This window comes from Pelodiscus sinensis, chromosome 7 (assembly GCF_049634645.1).
Source record: "Pelodiscus sinensis isolate JC-2024 chromosome 7, ASM4963464v1, whole genome shotgun sequence".
NCBI lineage: Eukaryota > Metazoa > Chordata > Testudines > Trionychidae > Pelodiscus > Pelodiscus sinensis.
Window position 1 is genome coordinate 20,984,563 of NC_134717.1, and position 26,782 is coordinate 21,011,344.

At 40.7% G+C, this 26,782-nt stretch overlaps 1 protein-coding gene across 1 annotated transcript in view; it reads right to left on the bottom strand.

The window, feature by feature from the left end:
• The window catches only part of LRP1B (LDL receptor related protein 1B), a 1,349,043-nt gene that overhangs the window by 591,872 nt on the left and 730,389 nt on the right, over nucleotides 1-26,782 (bottom strand). The window contains exons 10-11 of the mRNA XM_075933312.1: nucleotides 5,996-6,218; nucleotides 1,840-2,011 (exon numbers count right to left, since the gene is read on the bottom strand). Coding sequence (XP_075789427.1) covers nucleotides 1,840-2,011; nucleotides 5,996-6,218 — 395 coding nt within the window. The remainder of the gene's footprint in view (nucleotides 1-1,839; nucleotides 2,012-5,995; nucleotides 6,219-26,782) is intronic.

The window sequence follows — 26,782 nt, forward strand, 5'->3', positions numbered from 1 at the left end:
ACCACTAGCTCTCCATTTCAGTAAGACAGATTATGTATTTCTCCTGTATTAGGTGCTTGACAACAGCATTCCCATGTTCTAATTTTACCCTTCTGGCACACCTATCCAGGGCTTGGAGCCTATTTTCTTTTTTATTTCCAAATTTCTCTTATTGTTTTTTCAACAACAAAATATTATGCAAGTTCCAGATTCAAAAGGTATAATAGAAACCTAACCAAGATGATATAGGCTGTACAGAAAATCTTAATGAACAATAAACATGTCCATTGAGGAAATAATTGGCCTACTGTAATAAAGGGCACAGGAAAATATCACATAGTCACAAAGGATGTAACAAAAGTTACATTGAAATCATAAATACTGGTGGCTACACCTCTTTGCTCCGTATGGGTATGTCTACACAGCCATGTTATTTTAGAATAACTGACATTCTGAAATAACACAGTCCACGTCTACACTACAAACAGTTATTCTGACATAATGTCAAAATAATGTTGAGCTAGAGGACTTCTTATTCTGACTCCTATAAAACTCATTTTAGAGGAGTAGGGGAAGTCAGAAGAAGAGTGCTCTCTCACACTTCCTGTTGTGTAGATAGCACCAAAAGACGAAATAAGCTCTTTTGACTTAAGCTACACACTTGACGTAGCTCAAATTATGGAGCTTATTTCAGCTTTAGTCCTGCTGTGTAGACGAGTCCTATGAGAACAAGAGGTCAGGCTACAGCAGTATGATTCTTTGCAATTTTCTTCATGAATGACATCTGCAGATCAGTGTTCTCAACCATTGTTCTCAGTGTTCTGCATACTCAAAATTTCCAAAAAATCAGTGGGTATTTTGAGTGTGCAAGGTATGCAGTATCAGGCTTGTAATCAGAATTGTACAGCAATGGATTTTCCAATCCAAAGAAATGCTTGAGATTTGAAGGTTTTCATTTTGAATCAGAACAAAAACAAGAAAACTAAACAAAAAAAGTGAGAAGAAAAGGTGGGAAATATTCCATTTTAGGAGAAGTGAAACTATTTTTTAGCTTGATGACTGGCTTCCTAATGGGTTGAGGTGCTGGCTACCTGGAGTCCTAAGCTGCTCATCAAGTGGGCATGTAGGGAGCAAGACTTCCTGGAAAGCCTACAAGCTAGAGAAGCTGACTTACCAGGGATTCTGGAGAGCCTACAATTCCAAGGAATCCCAGCCTTTAGCATCCCACGTTGTAAACAGCCAGGGATCCAGATATTCCACCAGTTGGGAAGTCTGCAAGTCTAGGGATCCCTGAATGCACACAAGACATGCAGCCTGGGATCCTGCAAGGCACGAGGCTGGACACCCACAAAGACTTGCACTACAGGGAAATAACTTATGGCAAGCCACCAGGCAGGCTACCAGGGATCACAGTTCTTCAGGAAGCTCACCTGGAGCACTGCCCTGAAATGTGGAAGCTTGGGAGCACAGAGAAGCAAGTGGGCTGGGTTGCAAGTTGGCAGGAAATTAAACAACAGGCAGCCTTACAGACAGTCTGCTTTTGTTGCAAGCTTTGACAGAATCAGCTCATTGCTGTGGAACCTTCTGATTCTATCCAATCAGTATTTTCCAATGGAAAACTGTACCACAAGAATGTTTCTGGCCTGCTCTACTCATAGTTTCTATTTTCCTATCAAATGCACAGGAGCTTTACATATGTAACTCCATTACTTGTCATATGGACTTTCTACATAAAAATCATACCTATCAATGTTCCCGTTAAAAGAAAGGGCAAATTAGTCCATTGATTTCAATGAAGTTGCACCATGGTTGAATTTGGATCCAGAGAAGTCTGTACCACTAAGCGAAATTTGACCTTACCTGATGGTTGAGTTCTTTTCTGGTAGACATGAATCTCTCTCACATTTTCAAGTCTAGTGAGTGACTGGACATCTGTGCCATTGTATCTGTTTATTCGTAAAATGCTGAAGGTATCTGAATTAGTTGCATATAGATAGTTTTCAAATACTGTTAAACTATAAAGATGCCTAACCTGAAAAAGAGAAGAAAACATTGCTGTTTGTATCATGACTTTAAAATACAATAAATAATAATAATAAAAATATGTAGAAACATGTACAACAAACAATAGTTCTTGAAAAAATCAATACATATTTGTAAAAGTTCAGAGACAATGGATTTCGGGAAGGCAGATTTTAGTAAACTCAGAGAGCTGGTAGGTAAGATTCCGTGGGAAGCAAGACTGAGGAAAACAACTGAAGAGAGTGGGCAGTTTTTCAAAGGGGCATTATTAAGGGCCAAAAAGCAAGCTATTCCGCTGCGTAGGAAAGATAGAAAATGTGACAAAAGACCACCTTGGATCAACCAGGAGATCTTACCTGATCTAAAAATAAAAAAGGAGTCATATAAAAATGGAAACTAGGACAAATTACAAAGGATGAATATAGGCAAACAATACAGGAATGCAGGGGCAAGATTAGAAAGGCAAAGGCACAAAACGAGCTCAAACTAGCTACAGGCATAAAGGGAAACAAGAGAACATTCTATAAATATATTAGAAGCAAGAGAAAGACCAAGGACAGGGTAGACCCATTGCTCAGTGAGGAGGGAGAAACAGTAACAGGAAACTTGGAAATGGCCGAGATGCTTAATTACTTCTTTGTTTCAGTCTTCACAGAGAAGTCTGATGAAGGAATGCCTAACATAGTGAATGCTAGTGGGAAGGGACTAGGCTTAGAAGATAACATTTTTTTAAAAAAGAACAAATTAAAAATCACTTCGAAAAGTTAGATGTCTGCAAGACACCAGGACCTGTTGAAATGCATTCTAGTATATATAAAGAGCTGATAGAGGAGGTATCTGAGCCTTTAGCTATCATCTTTAGAAAATCATGGAAGACTGGAGATATTCCAGAAGACTGGAAAAGGGCAAATATAGTATCCAACTATAAAAAGGGAAATAAGAACAATCCAGGAAACTACAAACCAGTCAGTTTAACCTCTGTGCCAGGAAAGATAATGGAGCAAGTAATTAAGGAAATCATCTGCAAACACTTGGAAGATAATAAGGTGACAGGGAACAGCCAGCATGGATTTGTAAAGAACAAATCATGTCAAACCAATATGATAGCTTTTTTTGATAGGATAACTAGTCTTGTGGATAAGGGAGAAGCAGTGGATGTGGTATACCTAGACTTTAATAACGCATTTAATACAGTCTCGCATGATACTTATATCAATAAACTAGGGAGGTTGTAGAATCTCCATCTCTGGAAATATTTAAGAGTAGGTTAGATAAACATCTATCAGGGATGATCTAGACAGTACTGGGTCCTGCCATGAGGGTAGGGGACTGGACTCGATGATCTCTTGAGTCTTAGTATTCTGTGATTTATCGAACAACTTGAATATTTAATGCTCCCGAAACCGTTTGTGATCAACTGAAAAAAATTTAAAAAGTAAAATAATCACTTGAAAAACAAGTCAAGAGAATTCCCATTTGACGGTAAATATTCCAAAAACTGAATATTTGATTCACAGAATCAAATCATTCACTGTGACCTATACACTTAACTCAAGTTATGCTGAAGACATAGAAACTTTTCTAAAAATTCTTACTTTATACAACTAAAATACCATCAATTTCTGAAAATTACCCCTACTATACCTCTCGGTATCCATACTAAGATTTTACTCAGTCAAAACTTTGCACTGAAATCTCTGGAAGTTTTGCCTGATTAAGACTCAGTAGGATTTAGCCCAATCATAGTAGTGGTGATGTGGAGAAGAAAATATAGAAAATAAGGATGCATCTGCAATATTTTGCAGTAAATGATTATGGTGCCAATATTTTACTAGAAAAAAATACATTTGTGCATATTTTACTATTGAGGTAATGTAGACCTGTGCTGAAGAGAGATTCCTTCCTGTATTATAATCACTTTCTCACTCCATTTGCCCATTTCTTAATGTTTTATTATTCATTTGCATCCTATTGTGAGGTACTATACTGATTTAATTGGAGTTGTGTGACTATATTTTTTTATGTATTTTATGATGCTTTAATTAATTTTTTATCTGTTTTATGCATTATTGTGATATTTTAACCACAAATGTAATTCCCCAAGTATCTTGCAAACATGAAAAGACATATAGCTCATTTCCAAGAGTAGTCTGATAGAAGCAAAAGAAATTTAACAAGGTAGTACAAATAAGCAATAAGAAAAATCTTGTTTGCAGGAACAAGACTTTAGTGTCTGCAAAGAATACCAGTTAGTATACTGGAAATATAGATTGAAAACAATCTACTTTTATCATTTTATGAGATGAACAGATTTTTTTTCCCAAGAACAAAAAATGGAAACAATTCCATTTCCCAGTATTTAAATATGTCTATATGTTCCATCAGCTAAATTTCCTGTTTATTTAATTACAAAACCTCTTCTCCTGATACTAATTTCTAAGCTCTAACTTTCCAGTAACATCCAGCTTCCCAACAACTAGATCAAATTCGGTCCTGGGATAGTGACAAATCCATTGAAATTGATAGATTTTAATTTGGCTTGTAGAATGGACTAAGATGATTGATAGGAATGCTTAACATGTGGATACTTCTCACTCCCTCAAACAAACAACATTCAAGGATGAGTCTTCTATTCTTATCTTGCTAGGCTGTTAAACAAAGCAGTTCTTCTGATGTATTTTAGGAACAGTTCTTCAGCATCTAAACACCCTGGACAAGAGGAAATAGGGGGTGGAATAAAACATTGCAATCTTTAAAACAAACATAAAGAAGTTTGTTAAGGCACTTTAACAGACCAAATCTCTGATAGTAAGCTGCAAAAATTGTACGGCAGTTCCTGCTAAACATAGACCCACTTTCTAATCTATCTACACAGCAACAGAATGTGCCAGCAGCACCAGATGTGGAAAGGATTCATATTAACAGGAACCTCCTTTTCCAGAACAATTGCCAAAGGCCATGGCCAATGCAAACTACAACAGAAATTGAAAAGTCTGATACCCCCCTCTGAGCCAGTCCACATAGGAATCTCTTTGCTCTTCCCTGTCTTCACATGTTAAAGTTAAAATATCCCATTGTCTCTTGGCCATTCTGGGGTCAAATTGTTGCTGCAAGCCAATTTCCTTTTGTGGGAGAGAAACTGATATTTAATATGCTCATTCTGAAGTCTTACATTTTAACTACTCTATGTACATGAGACTTCTAATCGACAACTGAGATATACCCAGCCACACATGGACAATTCCAGAAGCCCCAGCTCTGTCACTGCAAGCTGCTGTTCCTTACAGCTGCCTTTGTTGCTTTCTCTTCAGGTTTCCAACTGTCCTCCCAGCTGCCACAGAATCTTTTATTCCCTGGCTACATAATACACTCTAGTCAGAAACCAGAAGGGAAGCAACACACATACTGCACTGCTGTCTGCTGATATATTATTGCTCAGTAGATTTATCACTTGGATTCAACTCCTACTGAAATTAATGCAACAACTTCCACTGATTTCAATAGGACTTGGATCAGTCTATATTCATCCGGACTGGCCTGGACTGGTGAAAGCATCTTACTTATGAATCCTACTAACCATCCTTTTCTTCTTTGGTGTTATCAGAATTTGGTGGTCTCGCCCTATATCTCTTCATCCAACAGTGTTAAGGCTATATGATACCTAGACTTATTTCTATCTCCATAATGTCTTTCAATTTTTCATCTGTTGACATCCTTTCACCTCTATTTCCTTTGCTGATGTCTTCCACAGCCTAGATTGTCTCTCATGTGCATCTCCTAAGAGTCACAGCACAGAATTTGGTCCAAAGACTATAAGGTGAAATAAATTACACATAAAATAGAACATGCGCATTGCGTACTTGATTGCCTGACTCATTTGGACCAAACCAAAATATTGAACCTTACAACAAATATTTGTTAATGCTATGCACATTCTGTAAATGATATTTTTTACTTTTTCCATACATTAGCTGAATCTTCAAAAAATACTGACCTGTTGTCCTTGAATTATTGTATGTCTGTTTCTTCCGTGATAGTCAACAACTTCTATGTAGTCCAAATATATATCTATCCAGTAAACATATTTATTGACCAAGTCTACTGCAAGAGCTGTTGGCTTCTCTATTTTAGATTCTATTATCCTCGTTCTATTCATCCCATCCATGTCACATCTCTCAATTTTCGCAACATTCCCGTAATCGGTAAAGAAAAGTTTTCTGTTGAAAGAAAATAAAATGTTGTGACTCTGTTTTTGCATTATTATTTCTAAGAGAATGAGTCTGATGGGCTGATCTCCAGTGGGGCATTCTGTAAAACAAGTTTTCATTCTAATTCATGTCAGTGATTACATTTGTTAGTAACCCATAACCATTACCATATAATATCAGTCATAAACAGAGAAATCTGCTAATGAATACTGTAAGGCATGAGGGAGCAAGCTAACTAAATATGTGAAATATTCCAGCAAATGTAGAATTGCTTTAGATTTTGTTCTGTTTTTGTTAGAGAATGCGTTTTAACGTATTGAAATATATGCCTTAAGGGATCCAATACTGCTGATTAAACATGAAATTCTTAAGCAATTAAGTGCATCAGCTTAAATATGTGTGTGTCTTATGTATTACATTCAACCTGATTTTTAGATGCTGCACTGTATTTTTTCTTTCCTCTATAAAAGCCATTAGAATTTCATTTATGTAGATGCTAAGATTATTACAAATAGTAGAGATCAGCAAAACTGTGAAATAATTAAGCAGCTGGAAGCAAATGTACTATATATATTGACAGATATCATAAATGCAAAAGTAATCAAAAATTTTAAATGCTCTCAGGTATTCCAAACCATAACATTTCACAAACAAGGGCATTTTACTCTGTATTTCACTTTTATCAATTTTGTGGGAGAAAGACAAGGAAGGATTATTGTCCCAGAAGAAGCTTTAGTTAATTTATTTCTCCAAATGAAACATCCTGTGCAACATTAACAGAAATCTATCACAGACTTAAACATACCACTAAAGCTTCTAATCCTGATTGTTTGATTACCATTCACTATGTTTAGTAAACACAAATCAATTTCAATTAACCTGACAATATTTTAACAAGATTACCTTCTCCTGAGACTCAATTGCACTTGTAAATAGAAGACCATCTTGTCATGACTTTAACACTATCTCAAATAATCCAATTTCTAGTTACTGACTGTTATTAATATTACATTTGGAATAAATATTTGGGTTTTTTCCAGATTTAGTAAATTATCTGTTAGTTATAAGCACTAGTGGCACAGTATGTAAAGCCAGGGATACCTTTTTGTGGAACAATAATTATCTAAAATTAATTGTTCTAATAACTGTAGTTTCCACTAAGCATTTAATATTATAGTATGCAGTATCTTGGAAAGAAAGTAGACTTGCAAAGAAGTCAATTAAAATTATGCTGCATTATATTAATACCTTACAAAAAATGAGACTCTATTTAAAAGTAGGCCAAAAGGGTCTTGCATCCAAACAGATTTTTTAAAATGAAACAGATATTACAGTAATGTTTAAAATTATCATAGTTTAGAGGAAAGTGGTTATATTTTGTAAAAATGAACTGGTCATATTAAACTTATTTAAATAAAAAATCCCACAAACAAACCGTTTGCGTCAGTGTAAAAACTGGTGGCACGATATAGCCCAGAATCACTAATTATATTGTGTAACATACACATGACATGAGAAGTGCATGAAGTGAAGCATTAAACTGAGAAAGTTAAAATTAGCAAAGAAATAAAATTAACTTAGAATTACAGCCAGAAAAAATAATACGTTAAAATGTTTTCATACATTTTAAGTCCTCTCACCTATTACATTTAAATAACACTACATAAAACATTAAATGTAATTTTTGACACAATCCTGCATTTGCAGACATATGGTTTGAAAGCTAAATAGGTCTTCTTCGTCTCAGACTCAGTAATTAATATCAAAGTACAATTCAATTCAAAATCTTCTACAGGAGCACAAATAACACATTACATAAACAGAATTTAGATGACTATGTTGATAATAAATGCTTAGGAGCAGGTATCATCTTTTTTTGTGTGTGTCTCTGTATAGTTCCCAACACAATGGAAAATACACAGTCATTTTCAGCACAGGAATAAATTAAGACATCTGAAATCTCCAACACTATCAGGCCTATACAGTAAAGGTTCTCACAGCAAATTTTGCAACCTCCAAAAACACTGTCCTGCCAAACATAATCATTCCTGGATTACAGCTTTCTTTTAGAACTTGATACACTCCTCCACACACTCCAGCCCTCAGGACTCCCTACAGGGGGGGCAAAGGAAGCAACAGCCCGAGGGCCCTGTGATTTAAAAGGGCCCAGGCCTCCCAGCTATTTCTGCCACTACTGCAGCAGTGGTGGTACCTAGAGCCCAGGCCCTTTAAATTGCTGGAGGTGGGGTGGGAGCTGGCTTAGTGCACCCCAGGCAGTGCTGAGGACTGGTTGTACCCAATGTTTTCCCTTAAAGGGTTGAATAGCCACCCCCCGTTTGCTCAGGGTCCCAGTAAATCTGTCAGCCCCACTGCCAGACCCCAAAGATTGTATTCTTTCATCACAGTTCTCATTTTCTTTCAGGCTTTCTTCCTTCACCAACTCCTACCCTTCTCTGAGTGATGCCTTTTTTGGTGCTTTTGAGACTTAGAGAAACAACACTCCCATTTACACTTTGTTTGCATTCAAAGTTTTCTCTGTAATAATCAAATATGGAAACAATTTATTTTAAATGACACCTGAGGTTCTGGCAACAACTCTCGTTGGCTCTGGTTTGCTGTTTCCATCCCAGGTGAGCCACAGGAAGTGGAATGGTCCAGGCCTCCACTTCTCCCAGTTCCCCTGTCTGGAAATGGCGAACTAGAGCCAATGGTAGCTGTGGGGCTCTGTGGCTATGAATCCTTTAGGTAAACCATGTGGTGCAGGCCCACTAGTGACTTTCCCAAAGAGGGCCCACGGCCCACTTTGAGAAATATTGCGCTAATGCATAGAATACACAGTCTCTATCTCTACAATAGGAAATTACCTTAATGTCCTCCTAAACAACAGCCACATTCCTCTGAAATCATGTGTGTGTTTGCTCACTCCATCATCTTCGTTATGATTATATTTTACACCCTATTATATATTGTGCTAAAGCTGAATGGAAATCCATGATACTTCATCTTAGTTCTGTCTTTCTGAAAAAGCAGTGAAAGCAACCTTTTTGATATAAGTGATTTAAAGTGAAGTATATAGTCTTAGTCTACCCTATTTATAAATAAATTGGACAAGAAATACATAATGATTTTGAACTTGAACCCAGGAATATTAGGGAAAATAGGATGATTTGGTTTGCTTTTGTGGATGAAGGTGAGAGACTAAGAAAACAAAATAAAGTTCTTAAAACGTTTACATTACCTTCAGATAAGCACATAGATATTTCAACCTCTTGCATATTATCAATAAGGGTATGTCTACACTACCACCCTAGTTCGAACTAGGGTGGTTAATGTAGTCAAACGGAGTTGCAAATAAAGCCCGGGATTTGAATTTCCCGGGCTTCATTTGCATGTTGCCGGGCACCGCCATTTTTAAATGTCCGCTAGTTCGGACTCCGTGCCCGCGGCTACACGCGGCATGAACTAGGTAGTTCGGATTATGCTTCCTATTACGAACTACCATTACTGCTCGTGGAACGAGGTGTACAGATAGTTCGGAATAGGAAGCCTAATCCTAACTACCTAGTTCGTGCCGCGTGTAGCTGCGGGCACAGAGTCCGAACTAGCGGACATTTAAAAATGGTGGCGCCCGGCAACATGCAAATGAAGCCTGGGAAATTCAAATCCCGGGCTTCATTTGCAACTCCGGTTGACTACATTAACTACCCTAGTTTGAACTAGGGTGGTAGTGTAGACATACCCTAGAAGACTTGACAATACATTGAAAGAAAAGCAGAGTCAGTTTCAAGAATAGCTCACAGTCCTGTTGTCCTACACAGATAGACGATGCCTTGAGAATGCATGACTGAGTATTTAAAATGATAGAACGCCATTCTCACAACAGCATTTGTAGAATTGAAACCAATACACTTTAAAAGAAAGAAAACAGTAATCTTACCTACCGAAAAAATATGAAAACTCTTAATAGGTGTGATAACACAGTCACGCTGCTTGTCAGCAATGAGTGCTTTACAAATGGACTAGCCACTATTTCTCAATCCATCTCTTCATCTGAGGGAAATCTCAGCAAACAGTGATTCCAAGCTACTTGAACAAATAGCAAGCTATCAGTAGAAATACCAATAGCAGATATTTTGTTTGCTGGTCTTCACTTTGGTGTTTCTACCTGATCCAATATGTGTGGAAATGAGAAGGGGATTGAGTGTGACTACTGTGAATAAGTGCTTAATATTAGTGGAAGAGTAATTCCTTTCACAATGTACTATAACTGCTATGTGCTTAAATCAGAGGAAATGCCTATTTTTGACATTTGCTTGTTTGAGAAAAGGAGAAAAATATGTACAATGAGTTTGGCAAAATTATATTGTCTTCCTATTGATTCATATTTATTTTCAGCAATGTTCATGCCTCTACCTACTCTTAGGTCATTAGAATCAGTACGTGACATACAGGAAAAAAACAATAAAATAAGTCTCACAGGGGTTGCCATATTAGTCAGTAACTTTAAAAAACAATGAGTAGTCCTGAGGCACCTGTGCCCCAGAGCTACTCGTTGATAACACAACAATGTAGGCCACCTTTACTAGACAGGCCTCTGACCTTTAATGGGATCATTCCAGTTGGGAAGGTCCTGTGTGTTGCTGTGTAGACTTAGACACTACAACTCCCATGATGCCTGTGGTAATAAAGGCAAGTTTTCTGTTTCCAGGGGGGTACAGGGAAAGCATGCAGTGGGTTCCATTTTGGGGAGAGGAGCTGGTGCTGGTGCTGGCTCTGTCCCTCTCAGGAGCTGAGCTAGGAAGTCAGATGCTGGTGAAGTAATTATACAGGGTTTTTTTGCCCTGGCTGGGCTGTTTCAATAGAGTGTTGTCTCTAGCTGCACATCTTCAAGTGTGCCCACGGAAGCAAGTTCCTAGGACTTCAAAATCTACAAGGGTTTACACATCAGGGTGGGGTAAATGGTGGCTCTGTAAATGTCAGTTAGATAAGTTTTCATTTATTAGTCATGTATCCCAGGGATTTGTACTGGGACCATCCTATTTCACATACTCATAAATGAATCAGAGAAAGGAGTAAAAAGTGAAGTGGCAACATTTTTGAATGATACAAAAGTACTCAAGATAGTTAAATCCAAGGCAGACAGCAAAGAACTGCAAAAAGAATTCTCTCAAAACTAGGTTACTGGGCAACAAAATAGGAGATGAAATGTAATGGTTAATGCAAAGTAATGCACATTAGAAAACATAATCCTAACTATACAACAATAAAATGCTAGGATCTAAATTGGCTGTTACCGCACAAGAAAGAGATATTGGAGTAACTGTAAATAGTTTTTTGAAAACATCCATTCAATGTACTGCAACAGTAAAAAAAGTTATCAGAATGTTGGGAATCATTAAGAAAGGGATAGATAATAAGACAGAAAATAGCATAATGCCTCTATATAAATCCATGGTAGGCCCACATTCTGAATATTTTATGCAGATATGGTCACTACACCTCAAAAAAGTAATATTTAAATTGGAAAATATTTTTAAAAGGATAGGAACAATGATTAATAATATGGAATAGCAGCCATAAGAGGAGAGTTTAGTAAGACTGAGATTTTCACTAGAACTGGAAGAGACCTCGAGAGGTCATCAAGTCGAGTCCCCTGCCCTGCCAGCTGAAAGGGGAAGGGAGCTCTGGGTGTGGTTATGCTTACTCAGTTGTTTATCCCTGCAAGATAATCAACTGTTGATATGTAAATACAGTTCATGCTGGAATGGGAGAGGAATCTGGGGTGTATCATGTAAATCCAGTTCAGCCAGTGCTATAGGCCTGATGAATGGTCAACTGATGGAATAGAATGCTGTGTATTGTAATTAATTTCACTGTTGTATGGGGTCACAAACCATGCTAACCCTAAATGTAGAAATTGTAAAATATGACCATCGGTGCTTGCAGGAGAGACACTGTCATTGTAGAGTTGTAAATGGATGGGATTAGATTGGGGGAGAAGAAGCTTGAATCAGCCAGACTGTAAAACTGGTCCAACCTAGAATCATAGAATCATAGAATAATAAGACTGGAAGGGACCTCGAGAGGTCATCGAGTCCAGCCCCCCGCCCTCAAGGCAGGACCAAGCTCCGTCTACACCATCCCTGACAGATGTCTATCTAACCTGTTCTTAAATATCTCCAGAGAGGGAGATTCCACCACCTCCCTTGGCAATTTATTCCAATATTTGACCACCCTGACAGTTAGGAATTTTTTCCTAATGTCCAATCTAAACCTCCCTTGCTGCACTTTAAGCCCATTACTCCTTGTCCTGTCCTCAGTAACCAAGAGGAACAAATTTTCTCCTTCCTCCTTGTGACACCCTTTTAGATATTTGAAAACCGCTATCATGTCCCCCCTTAATCTTCTTTTTTCCAAACTAAACAAGCCCAGTTCATGAAGCCTGGCTTCATAGGTCATGTTCTCTAAACCTTTAATCATTCTTGTCGCTCTTCTCTGTACCCTTTCCAATTTCTCCACATCTTTCTTGAAATGTGGCACCCAGAACTGGACACAGTACTCCAGGTGAGGCCTAACTAGTGCAGAGTAGAGCGGCAGAATGACTTCACGAGTTTTGCTTACAACACACCTGTTGATACAACCTAGAATCATATTTGCTTTTTTTGCAACAGCATCACACTGTTGACTCATATTCAACTTGTGTTCCACTATGACCCCTAGATCCCTTTCCGCCATGCTCCTTCCTAGACAGTCGCTTCCCATCTTGTATGTATGGAACTGATTGTTCCTTCCTAAGTGGAGCACTTTGCATTTCTCTTTATTAAACCTCAACCTGTTTCCTTCCTTCCCTTCCCTCCTCCACTTCTAAGAATAGACTTAAACTGACTCCATAAGGAGTCTCTTTATTATTTTGAAATATTATTCCAGTGGGAGCTGGAATCTTTTGGCCAGCCTACATGGTGGGCCAAGCGCTGAAATCACAGAGAAACTGACAAAGAGCTGAAATCACTAGGTCTGGCCCAGAGCCAGACCCATCATGGAAGCAGCAGCAGGTGGACAGCAGGGCGGCTGGCAGGAGAAAGCGGCTGGCAGGAGTGGCCGGCAGGCAGCCGGTAGGAGCAGCGGCAGGCGGCCAGTGGGGCGGCTGGCAGAAGGAAGCGGCCAGCAGGTGGCTGGTGGGAGCAGCCAGCAGGCAGCTAATAGGAGCAGTGACGAGTGGCCAAGGGAGTAGGGGATATGCCCCGTATCCCCAAGAGTGGGAGGTGAGATCTGTAAATCATCTCAGAGCTCTGGTCTGCCCTGACCAAGGACAGCAACTGTGAGTGGGGTACAGAGAAAGGTTTCGGCAAGTGAATGGGTCACTTACATTGCTGGACTTGTGAGCCTGAGAGGCAGAGGACATTGCTCAATCTGCTTGAGCAGGGAAGTTCACTCGTGGGTTGGTTATGAACTCTGTGGTATTTTCCCAAGTTAATGCCACGTTATTTCTCTCCCTCTTTCATTAAAAATTTCTTTTCTACGCTCAGACTCTGTGCTTGTAAGTGGGGAAACACTGCCTCTCAGAGACACCCAGGAGTATATGTGGATTTCCCAGGCTACTGAGTGTGGGTTCAAGCCAGTTCTGTATGAGATGGATTAAAAGGAACCCCTAGATATTGAATCCAGCCCTAGCTGCTGCCAGCATTATCTGGCAGAAGAGTAACATTTATAATTGGTATTTTGAGTTAGAATCATGCCACAGAATACTTTTATTATTAATTCTTATTATTATTATCTTAAGAATAGGTTTATTCCTATTGGAGGCAATACAAAATTAAAACTCCTTTGGAAGTGAGGGACTGCAGCAAAGGGGTGGATAAGGGATTCCTACCTATCCAAAATTAAAATAAACAGGATCTTCTTTAATGTCAACAATATCAGACACACAAGCTTCCATATAACCCAGGAAGGAAAGGGGTGTTGCTATAAAATAGAATAAACACTTTTATTTTAAATCAATAATTTTGAGATGAGAGAATGTTAGGAAAAAGATATAGTCTGACTATGTCTCCAGGCATAGTTTCAGATACTCTCCACCCTCTTAGGATACCGTTGTGTTAACGTTACAGTTTAAAATTGGAACGCAACAATTCAACTGTATGTGATCTCTCTCTCATCACCCATATACAGACAAACCAAACCCTGACCTTGCTTTAAGTTATGAAAAAAGGAAGCTGAATACCAAATTTGGTGCTCTTCACATTTAGGAGGAATTCTTGAACAAACAGACTCACAGACAGATGGACAAACACACAAACGCTCTCAAATATATAGTGTATTGATATAATAATGTATGCAGCCACGTGTAATATATTTGCTTTATCCACAATATTCATTACATATTGCTAATGCATTTACTACTACGTTTGCTGGACTGAAATGTGTGTTTTTTGACTGATGAAGGTAAATGTTTTTAGAAAGTTAGAGCAGAAGTCCTTCATTTCTTTTAGATTTATGAAAAAATGAAAACACAATTACGTTTCTCAAATTGTCAAATAAACTCTAATCTCACTTTAAAATCACAACAGAAATAATTGGAGTATTAGCTCTACCGAGTATTAGCTCTACCCCTTGACCACCATAACAAGCTTCTGCAATGATGTACGCTGCAAACAATCTTGGCTCCACAACATGCCTATGTACCACTTCCAGGCACAGCAGCAATGTTATATGATAACAGATAATCCAATGAACTTTTTATCTTTATGTGAAATCCTTACACTGCTTCATTACTCTCTGTCAAGCTATTACATTCTCATCAAACTCATGAAGGTAAATATTTAATACACCCAATGCTCAGCCTCTGCCATATTCTTTGCCTCTCTCACATCTGTGTAAATACTATGTTAAAAAATTGGATTGCTACTGAAATAGAATGCTAATAACAACAAAACAAAAACACTTTGTAGTTGTTGCTAGAGGCTAAATACTCAAACTGAATTTTGTGCTAAATGAATATAAACAAAGTGCCAATCTCTCTCTCTCGTCATAATAGCTAAATCTATTTCCCCCCATCTGCAGTAAAGAGATTAAAGCTGTGAGACACAACCCTGAAAACTGCATTCTTTAGCAGTTATCAAATTTATTCTTGCTTAATCTGCTACTCTGTCTAAACATAATTCAATACACTTTACCTTAACCAGCGTAATTAGCGTTAGCAATTTGGTGCAGTAATGCTGCATTTTTAATGTATTTCTCTCAATTGTAAATGAAGGTAAGGGATATTAAATCTGAAATTTTTCTAGCTTCCAAGGCAGATTCTTCAAACACATTTTTAGATGATAATCATGGATTCATTCAAATTTTGGTTTTTTGATGTTCTGTATTTATACTCACCCCCTGCTGACACACCCATTCCCATAAAGAGTACACCCTGACCCTTAAGAGTTGAAACCAGTCACTTGGTTTTATTTGTGTAATTATACACATAATATGAGAGAGAAAATCCCTTGCTCCATTTCCCAATCATTCTTTCTGAGTAATTCCACTGATTTCAGAAGGAATACTTTATCTGAATGGCGGAGGAGGGGGGAGTAAAATCTGTCCCCAAATATGCCAAATTACTTAGGGTACGTCTACTCTACAAAGTTAATTCGAACTAACAGACGTTAGTTCGAATTAACTTTGATAGGCACTACACTAGCTCTCCGCTAGTTCAAACTTAATTCGAACTAGCGGAGCGCTTAATTCGAACTAGGTAAACCTCATTTTACGAGGACTAACGCTTAGTTCGAATTAGCTAGTTTGAATTAAGGGCTGTGTAGCCAATTAATTCGAACTAGTGGGAGGCTAGCCCTCCCCAGCTTTCCCTGGTGGCCACTCTGGGCACCACCAGGGAAACTTGTCTGCCCCCCTCCCAGCCCCGGAGCACTTAAAGGGCCACGGGCTGGCTATGGTGCCCGTGCCAGGTGCAAGCCTGCCAGCACCCAGCCAGCAGACCCTGCACCTGGCACGGCTCGAGCCAGCCACCCGCTGCCACCCAGCCCTCTGCCTCTTCCCGGGACCAGGCTGGTGGCCCCGGGAGCCTGCTCGGGTCCACAAGAGGCGGGCGCCCTCCTGGTCTACTGCGGAGATCGTGGACCTCATCCACGACCTCCTCACTAGGCACAGGGAAGTGGCCGTCTAGGGCAGGATAGCTGCCAGCCTGGCCACCCAGGAGCAGGTGTGCATGAAAATCAAGGTGGTCCACTGAGACCCCCGACCCTGAGCCCTAAGCTTAGAATGGCTGTACTGGGTCAGACCAAAGGTCCATCTAGCCCAGTAGCCTGTCTGTCAACAGCGGCCAGCACTAGGGACCCTGGAGGGGATGGACCGAAGACAATGACCAAGCCATTTGTCTCGTGCCATCCATCTCCAGCCTTCCACAAACAGAGGCCAGGGACACCACTCCTACCCCCTGGCTAATACCACTCCATGGACCCAACTTCCATGACTTTATCTCACTTCTCTTTAAACTCTGTTCTAGTTGTAGCCTTCACAGCCTCCTGCAGCAAGGAGTTCCACAGGTTGACTATTTGCTTTGTGAAGAAGAACTTTCTGTTATTAGTTTGAAGCCTGCTACCCATTCATTTCATTTGGTGTCCTCTAGTCCTTCTATTATGGGAACTAATGAAGAACTTTTCTTTATGCACCCTCTCCACACCACTCATGCTTTTATAGACCTCTATCATATCCCCCCTCAGTCTCCTCTTTTCTAAGCTGAAAAGTCCCAGTCTCTTTAGCCTCTCTTCATATGGGACCTGTTCCAAACCCCTGATATTGTAGTTGCCCTCCCCATCCCACGTTCTCTCTTCCCCTCTCCCACCTCCTTTTCCCAATCTCCCCGAGTTTTGTTCAATAAAGAGAGTTTCTATTTTTGAACACACGTGTCCTTTATTTTGTACATCAGGAAGGGGGGCTAGGGAGGGGTAAGTGGAAGGAGGTGAGGGAGGAATGGGGTACGAGCCCCCGATGGGGAGGACTGGGGTGGCTCTGCGGGCTTCTCGGGGTGGAAGCTCTCCTGAAGTCCCTTGATTGATGGCAGCCTGTGGCAAGTGCAGCTGGGCTGATGCCCGAGTGCTATGATGTGCCGAGTGTGAGCACTCAGGGCACTCCAAGCCAGGACTGCTTTGCAAGCGGGGAACCCCTGAGAACTGTCTGTCTGGGGTGGGGGTTGGGTCCCTTTAAGCACAGCCCTCGGCTAGCCTGAGGCAGCAGCTCCACACTCTAAGTCCTAATCTGATGCCCTGCCGGCATTGCTTCCAGCCTTCCTTATCCTCAGTTCAGGGTCCACTCAGTGTGGACATGCTAGTTCGAATTAGCAAAACGCTAATTCGAACTAATTTTTTAGTCTAGATGCACTAGTTCGAATTAGCTTAGTTTGAATTAACTAATTCAAATTAAGTTAGTTCGAATTAGCGCTGTAGTGTAGACATACCCTTATGTTTCTGGCAAATACACTCACGTCAGGCAATTAACACCCTTTTAATTAAAAAAGTCAAATAAAATAAAAAGTTTCCCCCACAAAACGAAAGTACAGACTGACACCCATTATTACTAAGGCTGCAAATTTGCCATAGAGGTCACAGAAGTCATGGAGTCTGTGCAGCAGCTGATGGAGCTGGTTCCACAGCTGCTCAACCAGCTCAGGAAGACTCTGGGCCCATAGCACTGGATACTATTGTGATAGTCTCGGGCCATGACATTTTTCCTCTCCAAGCAGCAGCAGGAGAAGTTAGGATGGGAAAGTCAGGTCTAGGGGTTGGGGATAGGAGAGAGTGAGGGCTCTGGACAGTGCTTATCTCGGGGAGCTCTCTAGAAGTGGCAATATGTCTCTCCATAATTTCCTCAGCTCCTAACTCCATGCATTGCCTGTAACCTGAGGCACCACCTCTGCAGCTCCCATGGGTTGTGGTTCCTAGCCAATTGGAAAGGCAGAGGCAGTGTGGAGAGCTTCCCCAAGCACATTCAGTCACTTCCTGCACCAGTGGTGCAGGAGCCCTCCCAGAGACTTCCCTGAACCTTTCCCAAGAGCACCCAAGGCATTCCCAGGCTTTAATCAGGAGCATAGTACAAGTCATGGACAGGTTATGGGATCTGAATTTTTGTTTACTGTCCAGCACTTTTACTGAAAGTACTCCTGACTAAAACATGGTCATAATTATTACCCTTTCCCCAGAGGACAACAAATCCTGGTTCCCACAGACCAGGAAGTACTATGAATTCTGAGTTAAGGGCTTTCAAAACAAGCACCCTCCTTGTTTTCATGTTTGATGACAATACAAAGAAGATCGAAGCAGTCTCTCAAATATCTTCCCCTCATATACAACAGCATTTTGTAGATTACATTTAACAAACTATATGAGTTGCATCTAGAGGCAAATAGGAAGTGCGTGCAACTGATGATGAACTGATATAATTAAGTACTCTAATATTACTAAGAACATGGGAACGTGAATGATATACTAGTAGAAGATTTTGAGTATCCTATTGTGGTATATATAGCAAATTTCCATGGTCGACAATGAAGGTAACAATGGCATGGATATCAAGGTCATCTTTGAGGAATATGGCAGCAGATACCAAACTGAATCATCTTATAAAAATAATTAATTAATGTTTTCCAGCTACTACTTTCCAAGTGTTAAATTTAGAAGCACAAACACACATAGATTTTAATGTAAATTTAAGGTGTTTACATATACTGTTCCTCTGGATTAATTGAAAGATAAATGGGCAATCTCCTGATAGATTTGAAATATCAGAAGTTTGAATTCAAATCCAGCACAATGTAAAACTGGAAATGGTTTATCCCTCATGACTCAGGTTATATTTAAGTTACATTAATTCAGATTTATATTTAGTGAGTTTAATAATCCAGTGTATTTAAAATTTTTGCTTCTCTTTAATAATTTCAGTAGAGGATATAAGGAACAAGTGTTTGCTGAAAGTTAAATGAAGGGTTTTAGATAAACCCCCAGAACTAACAAACAAATCACATAAGTCTGATGAAAGCCTTTTATGATTAAAAATGTGAGTGATGTGTTTTAGAACTGGCTGATACGTCTATTGAATAATTATATTTTGATCCCCATTTAATAAATATAATTTAATAATGGAATTTAGAATACAGAGTGGTGAGGATGTTCTTGTGGCTCCGGGTCACCAGCTTGCATACTACAAGTTGTATCACAAGAAAGACATAACTTCAGTTTATGAATTATTCATTACATTTTTACACTCGATAGTGAAGCAAAAGTATCAGCAGTTGTTGCAACAGTTCAAAAAGGAAATATGTGAAACTTAAAAAATAAGAGAGGTAGCCATATTAGTCTGAATCTGCAAAAGCAACGGATAGACTAACAGATGTATTGGAGCATAAACTTTCGTGGGCAAAGAACCACTTCATCAGATGCATGTAGTGGAAATTCCAGAAGCAGGTATAAATATACAGGCATAAGAAAAGAATGCCAATCAAGAGTAAGGCTATAGATAACGAGGTCAATTCAGTCAGGGAGGATGAGACCCACTTCTAGCAGCTGATGTGGAGGTGTGAACACCAAGAGAGGAGAAACTGCTTTTGTAGTTGGCTAGCCATTCACAGTCTTTGTTTAATCCTAAACTGATAGTTTTCAAATCAAATTTGCAGATGAACTGTAGCTCAGCAGCTTCTCTTTGAAGTCTGTTCTTGAAGGTTTTTTTGTTGCATGATGGCTACCTTTAAATCTGCTCGTGTGTGTCCAGGGAGATTGAAGTGTTCTCCTATATGTTTTTGTATATTACCGTTCCAGATATCTGATTTGTGTCCATTTATCCTTTTATGTAGAGGCTGTCCAGTTTGGCCGATGTATACAGCAGAGGGGCATTGCTGGCACATGATGGCGTATATTACATTGGTAGATGTGCAGGTGAATGAAACCGTGATAGTGTGGCTGATCTGGTTAGGTCCTGTGATGGTGTCGCTGGTGTAGATATGTGGACAAAGTTTGGCACTGAGGTTTGTTGCAGGGATTGGTTCCCCCAATTTAGCAGGTCTATAAAATCATGATAGGTATGGAGTAAGTAAATAAAGAAAAGTTATTTACTTGTTACAATAACATAATAACTAGGGGTCACCAAATGAAATTAATAAGTAGCAGGTTTAAAACAAACAAAAGGAAATATTTTTTCATGCAACACAGTCGTTCTGTGGAATTCCTTGCCAGAGGATGTTGTGAAGACCAAGACTTTAACAGGGTTCAAAAGAGAACTAATAAATTATTGGAGGATATTCAATAAAATCCAGTGGTTATTAGCCAGGATAGGCAGAAATGCTGTCCCTTGCCTCTGGCTGGGAATGGATGATTGGGGAGGGATCACTTGATCTATTCATTCTATTGATTCTATCACCTGTTCTATTCATTCTCTCTGGCACACTTGGAATTAGTCACAGTCAGAAGATGGGATATTGCGCTAGATGGTCCTTGACCTAGTATGCCCATTCTTATGTTCTTAATTCCTCCTCCTACCATAATATTTTCCGTCTCTCACCTACCTGTCTTCCTGAACAAACTTGCCTTACCACATCAATACTCCATTCATTAAATTTGCTGCCTTGTTGTCTAACATTACTCTGACTGGGTAGCCAGCAATGTCAGGGAGAAAGTGCTGGGATGCATAATTGTCATCAGTTATAAGACACTGAAGTTGAAAAAATATTTCTGATCTCAGTTGGAGCAACAGAGAAGTGGTGTGGGGTGCAATCTTTGAATAGAGACAGAGGGTGCCAAAATTGGGAAGCATGTGCCACATTCAAGCCATTCTAAGTCATTTTTGGGGCCTTTTTAGTTCCCAGCTAGCCCAGGACTGAAGTAGTAGAGAAAAAGCCATCCTCCTGCTGTCCTCACATGAGGATATGGTGCTTTATTTTCATTCATTGCTAGAAGCATGAAATGTATCCCCAAAAGTATAAGTGATGCCAATTAAGTCATGTCAATGAAATGTTGGACTTTGGCACCTGTGTGATTTTGTGAATTTAGTTCTAAGTTTAATTATTTTTCAAAGTATGCTTGACAAAAATTGACCAATTTAGTTTAACTTAAGAAACATATATATTGTTTATTTGTACATATTTGTACCCTAAAGGATTGTAGTAACAATATTACAGCTCCATAGTTTGTATTTATGAACATTTTTTCCTGCCACTTTGTGCCTTGTGTTTAAAGTGACACAAAATCAGTCCAGTTAAAAATATTCTGGCAGAAGCCAAATTATCCCATTTAGATATAGAAAGCCGTGAAGCTCCAGTAGTCAGACTGATGGGTCATTTTAGAAAGCTGAAATACAATGTCCAATAATGTTTTCCACATGATCCAAATGACAGTTAGATTTCAACAATTTCATTTTAAATTAACTTAGAGTACATGTAAGGTGATAGATTGACAGTCCTGGAAAATAAAGACCTTTATTTATCCATAAAGCAAGGAGATGATGGGTGGTAGCTGTGTAAGTAGCCCCACCCACATTCTCACCAAAAGAAATGACCTCTATGAAGTGAATGGGAGCTTAGTATTCTCCAAACCCTATTCAATTCTTTGTCAGTTAAGGGTTTCTACAAAGTTTCCAAAAACAGATAATGCACTTATGTATCTACACCCCAATAACTAAATTGAGACCATTAACTCATGTAACTTAAGCAAAGGCTTCAGAACATCGTAGAAAGCTGGATATAATTTCTTAGTAAAGGTATCTGATCTCTGAGGCACTCTGATGCAGCTGACTGGAAATTGTGTGGCAGCTGCATTTGTATTATATTTACAGGCAGTCTCCGACATACGCGGATCCGACTTACATCGGATCCGCACTTACGAACGGGGCTTTTTTCGCCCCGGAGCTCACGGGTGGCGGGTCACCACCCGTGTCCTCCGGGGCGAGAAAAGCTTTTCCCGGTCTCCCTGGTCTGCTGGGTGGGGGGGGGTCCAGCAAAGCCGCTGGACCCCCCCCAGCAGACCAGGGACACCCGAGCAAAGCCGCCGCCTGGGCGGCTTTGCTCGTTTACCCGGAAGCAAAACTGCCCAGGCAGCGGGACCCCCGCTGCCTGGGTGGCTTTGCTCCTGTCCCCCTGGTCTGCTGGGGGGGGGGGGGTCCAGTGGCTTTGCTGGACCCCCCCAGCAGACCAAGGGGACAGGAACAAAGCTGCAGAGCACGCCCGCAGCGGGACAGCCCAGGAGCGCTTGGGCTGTCCCGCTGCGGGCGTGCTCCAAGGCTTTGCTCCCCGTCTCCCTGGTCTGACCAGCAGACCAGGGAGCTGGGGTGCAAAGCCTCGGAGCATGCCAGCATTGGGACAGCCGCGGCATGCCTGGACTGTCCTGCTGCCCGCGTGCTCTGCGACTTTGCTCCGCGTCTCCCAGGTCAGCAGACCAGGGAGACGGAGCAAAGCCGTGGAGGACTTGGGCGGTCACACCACCCCCATCTCCCTGGTCTGCTGGGGGGGGGGGGGTGCAGCTAGTGCCCCCCCCAGCAGACCAGGCTTTTCTTGCCTATCCCTGGGGTAGAGCAGCTGGGGGCTGCCGGGTTGGTCCCGCAGAGCCGCTCCGGACCAACCCGGCAGCACCCCAGCTGCTCTGCCCCAGGCGTCCTGATTCAGCTGCTGCTGGTCAATTTCAGCAGCGGCTGAATCAGGATGCCTGGGGCAGAGCAGCTGGGGTGCTGCTGGGTTGCTCCAGTAGCGCTGAGGAGCCGCGCTACTGGAGCAACCCAGCAGCACCCCAGCTGCTCTGCCCCAGGCATCTCCAAGTCAGCCGCTGCTGAAACTGACCAGTGGCTGACTACAGGAAGCCCGAGTTGCTTTGCCCCAGGCTTCCTGGAATCAGCCGCTGATTAGTTTCAGCAGCAGCTGACTTGGGGATGCCTGGGTTTCTTAAGTTGAATCTGTATGTAAGTCAGAACTGGCATCCAGATTCAGCTGTGGTTGAAACTGATCAGTTTCAGCAGCGGCTGATGCCAGTTCCGACTTACATACAGATTCAACTTAAGAACAAACCTACAGTCCCTATCTTGTACGTAACCCGGGGACTGCCTGTACATCATAAACTCTTTCGGGAACTTTCTTTTTCTGTATTTATACAGTTCTTAGGACAATGGTCATAGTTCATTATTAGGTTACTTAGGCACTGTATGCATAGAAATAATAACAATAATAATAGTTTACTCTCTGGGAATTACTGTTTCATGCTATCTGCAGATTCAGGCAGATGTACCCTTTACTCATGTTTTTAAGTCTTCCTATAAAGCCCTGAAAATTAGAAAAACTTTGTCAAGAAAATGTAGGTTCTAGAGCACAATTTTGTAGGAAGTGGTAGGTCCCATGACAAATGTTGTGACTAAGAAATGGTGAAAAACACATAGCCAACACATGAGATACTGAATGGCCTTCCAAGTATGCAGGTAAGTTTTACATATAGAGGGCTTCCTACTACAAAATGCAAACTACAGTTCGGCTGAGCAGACTAATACTAAATTCAAGAGTCAAATATTGGGACACTCCTAGTACCTAAGTTCTGTGTCAGATTTGAACGTAGGCATTAGAGCATTACCACAGATAGACTAAGCAGAGCCAAATATTGTTCTTGTCTCAACCATAAAAGTGCCATTAAAATGGCCATCATTTGCCCCTGACTCAATTGGAGTAAATTCTAGGGTTTAATGATGTCGTAGGGCAGCCAAAAAGAAGATGGGATCAGAGGATTAGTTGGGTATCTCCTAGAGAACTGCAGCTGCATACTCCCTTGAAGCAGAAGAATTAGCATGTTCCATTTGTTAGGTTTGCAAAGAGATACACTATGGAGAGGCACCATGTTTGGTAGATGCTGTGAAGTGAGCGCCTACTCATGGTCCATCTAGATTGTTCCTGTTTAGTAATTCTGGCACAGGTAGAGGGTGCACCACTTGGAGGCTGGTAGAGGGTGCACCACTTGCTGGTAGACCAGAACCTCCTTCTTTTACTTCAGGGATTAGCTCAAGGCTGACACCACTCTGTCTGAAACAAAAGACATGACTATGCAGCACTTTATAGACTAACAAGATGGTTTATTAGGTGATGAGCTTTTGTAGGCCAGACCCACTTCCTCAGATCAAATTGTGGAAGAAAACTGGCATGACCAGGGCTCGACAAATAATGCAATCTACTTGCTCATGGCAAGTAGATTGCAACCCGGAAGAGCCGGGTTCGGGCATTCTGCGCATGCGCAGATCGCCGGACAGCGAGCCCTGGGCATGACCATATATACCAAAGTGATACATTCAAAAAAAGTGAACACATATAAAAAGGACAAATCAAATTTCAGAACAGAGAGGGATGGGGGGGGGGAGGTTAATGTCTGTGAGCTATTGATATTAGATGTGATAATTGGGGAAGCTATCTTTGTAATGGGTAAGATAATTAGCATCTTTGTTGAGGCCCAGTCATAAAGTGTCAAATTTAAGCATGAATGACAGTTCAGAGGTTCTCTTTGAAGTCTTGTGTTAAAATGTCTTTGAAGCAGAATGCAGGTAGTCAAGTTGTTGAGACAATTCCCTTTCTGGTTGAAATGGCAAGAAATTGTTTTTTCTTTGTGATACTGTCTGATATCTGTTTTGTGGGCATTGATTCTTTGGCGAAGTGTCTGAGATGTTTGTCCAATGTACGTAGCAAACGGACACTGTCGGCACTGTCTGTGGGTTGCACTTGGGAATCTGGTACTGCTCCTGTCTATGGCTCCTCTCTCACTTACAGAAAAGCAACCATCTTTCATTTTCAGTCCTCTGGCTGTATCATTGTCCCTATCTCCACCCTCCTTACCAGGAAGGTTTAGCTTCTCCATAGATTAGCGACTTCCCCAGTAGTAACTGAAGTCAATTGTCAGTATCCTTCTGTGCCTGTACTACTGTTATCTTCCCAATGGCCACCGTTCCCTCAGTCTCTGAAGCCTGCCCAGAATTCCTCTTCTTCCCAGGGTTTCTGCCTTCTCTGAGCTGTCCTTGATGTTTCAGCCTATTCCCAAGAGAGAACTCTCCCCTTAAGCTCCAGACAGCTAGTGACCCACATCTGCCTTGAGATTCTGGTGACTGCTGGGCTCTGATTAGCTGCTTTCCATAGCAGTGCTCCTGCTGTGCAGTGTTAATACATTGCTGTCTTGTTGTCTAACGTTACTCTGATTGGGTAGTCAGCAATGTCAGGGAGAAAGTGCTGGAATGCATAACTGATTGTCATTAGTTATAAGACATTAAAGTGAAAAATGATATTTCTGATCTCATTTGGAGCAACAGAGAAGTGATGTGGAGTGGCATCTTGGAATGGAGATGGAGGGTGCCAAAATTGGCATGCATGTGCCATGTTTGACCCATTCTAAGTTATTCTTGGGGCCTTTTTAGTTCCCAGCTAGCCCAGGACTAAAGAAGTAGAGAAAAAACCATTCTCCTGCTGTCCTCACGTGGGGGATATGGTGCTTTATTTTCATTCATCGCTAGGAGCTAGAAGCAATGAGATCTACTATCTCACATTCAGGTCTAATTTGCTACTGACTGGATCCAAGAAGTCTGAGAATTCCAGAAATTACCAGCTGCAACTTTCTCTATTACCTGTAACATGATAAATTAGGAATATGATACAAACCATGAATTCAAGTAAGGATCACAATATCCCTTCCTTAAGAACAACAGACAGCCATCTCACCACTAGATTGAGCTTCTGACTCTCCACAACTGGGGACCTAACATTTCCCCACTCTCTTCCAGCCAGCCAAGAAGAACAAAGATCTAACTTATGGAGCAGTTATATTTCCAAAACCACAATGAATGTGGATTCTCAAAATTCAAGCAATGCAAAGGTTGTCTATTCAAACCATGAAAACCTAACATTAAGCATAAAACTTGAATCTAACTAACTGGAGAGAAGCACTGTGAACAACACAGAACAATTCCATTATAAAAGACTTTGATGATACTAAGATAGGGGGTATAAAGCAATATGTTATTTTCTGATGTACCCCACAGTATAAAACATTGTATGCTACAGTTAATCTGGTTCAGTGTAAGACGCCCACTACCAGCACTCTATCTTTTTCTCCCCCTTTCTTTTTGGTCATAGGTCATCTGTAAACAATGGTGAGGATGCTTCCACCTCATCAATGGGGGAGGATTGTTATATATCCTACAGATAGAACGGTCCGTCATTTGAATGGTTTTCTTCTTCAGTTTGTCAGCCCATAAAGGTGGACCAGCTAGCTTGTGTTTGATTTTCTGATTGTTGGGTTGTTTTTTTCATTTGTATTAGTGACTTGTCAGAACTACTCAAGCATTTTCTCAGTTTTAACTCTTTAAGACTGAGGTGAGCTATAAATGCTACTTACAGTGGAATATGATGAAGACTGAGTAGTAAATGTCTTCATTTTGCAATGGAATGTTGTCTTCTCTTTGTGATACCAAAAACTATGATATTTTCATATGTAAGGGGATGTATGTGAATGTGTGACTTCTTTTCACCCTTCTCTGTCTCTAATCTTCTCCCTCTCAATATTTATGTGTTTGCTGAAGGTATG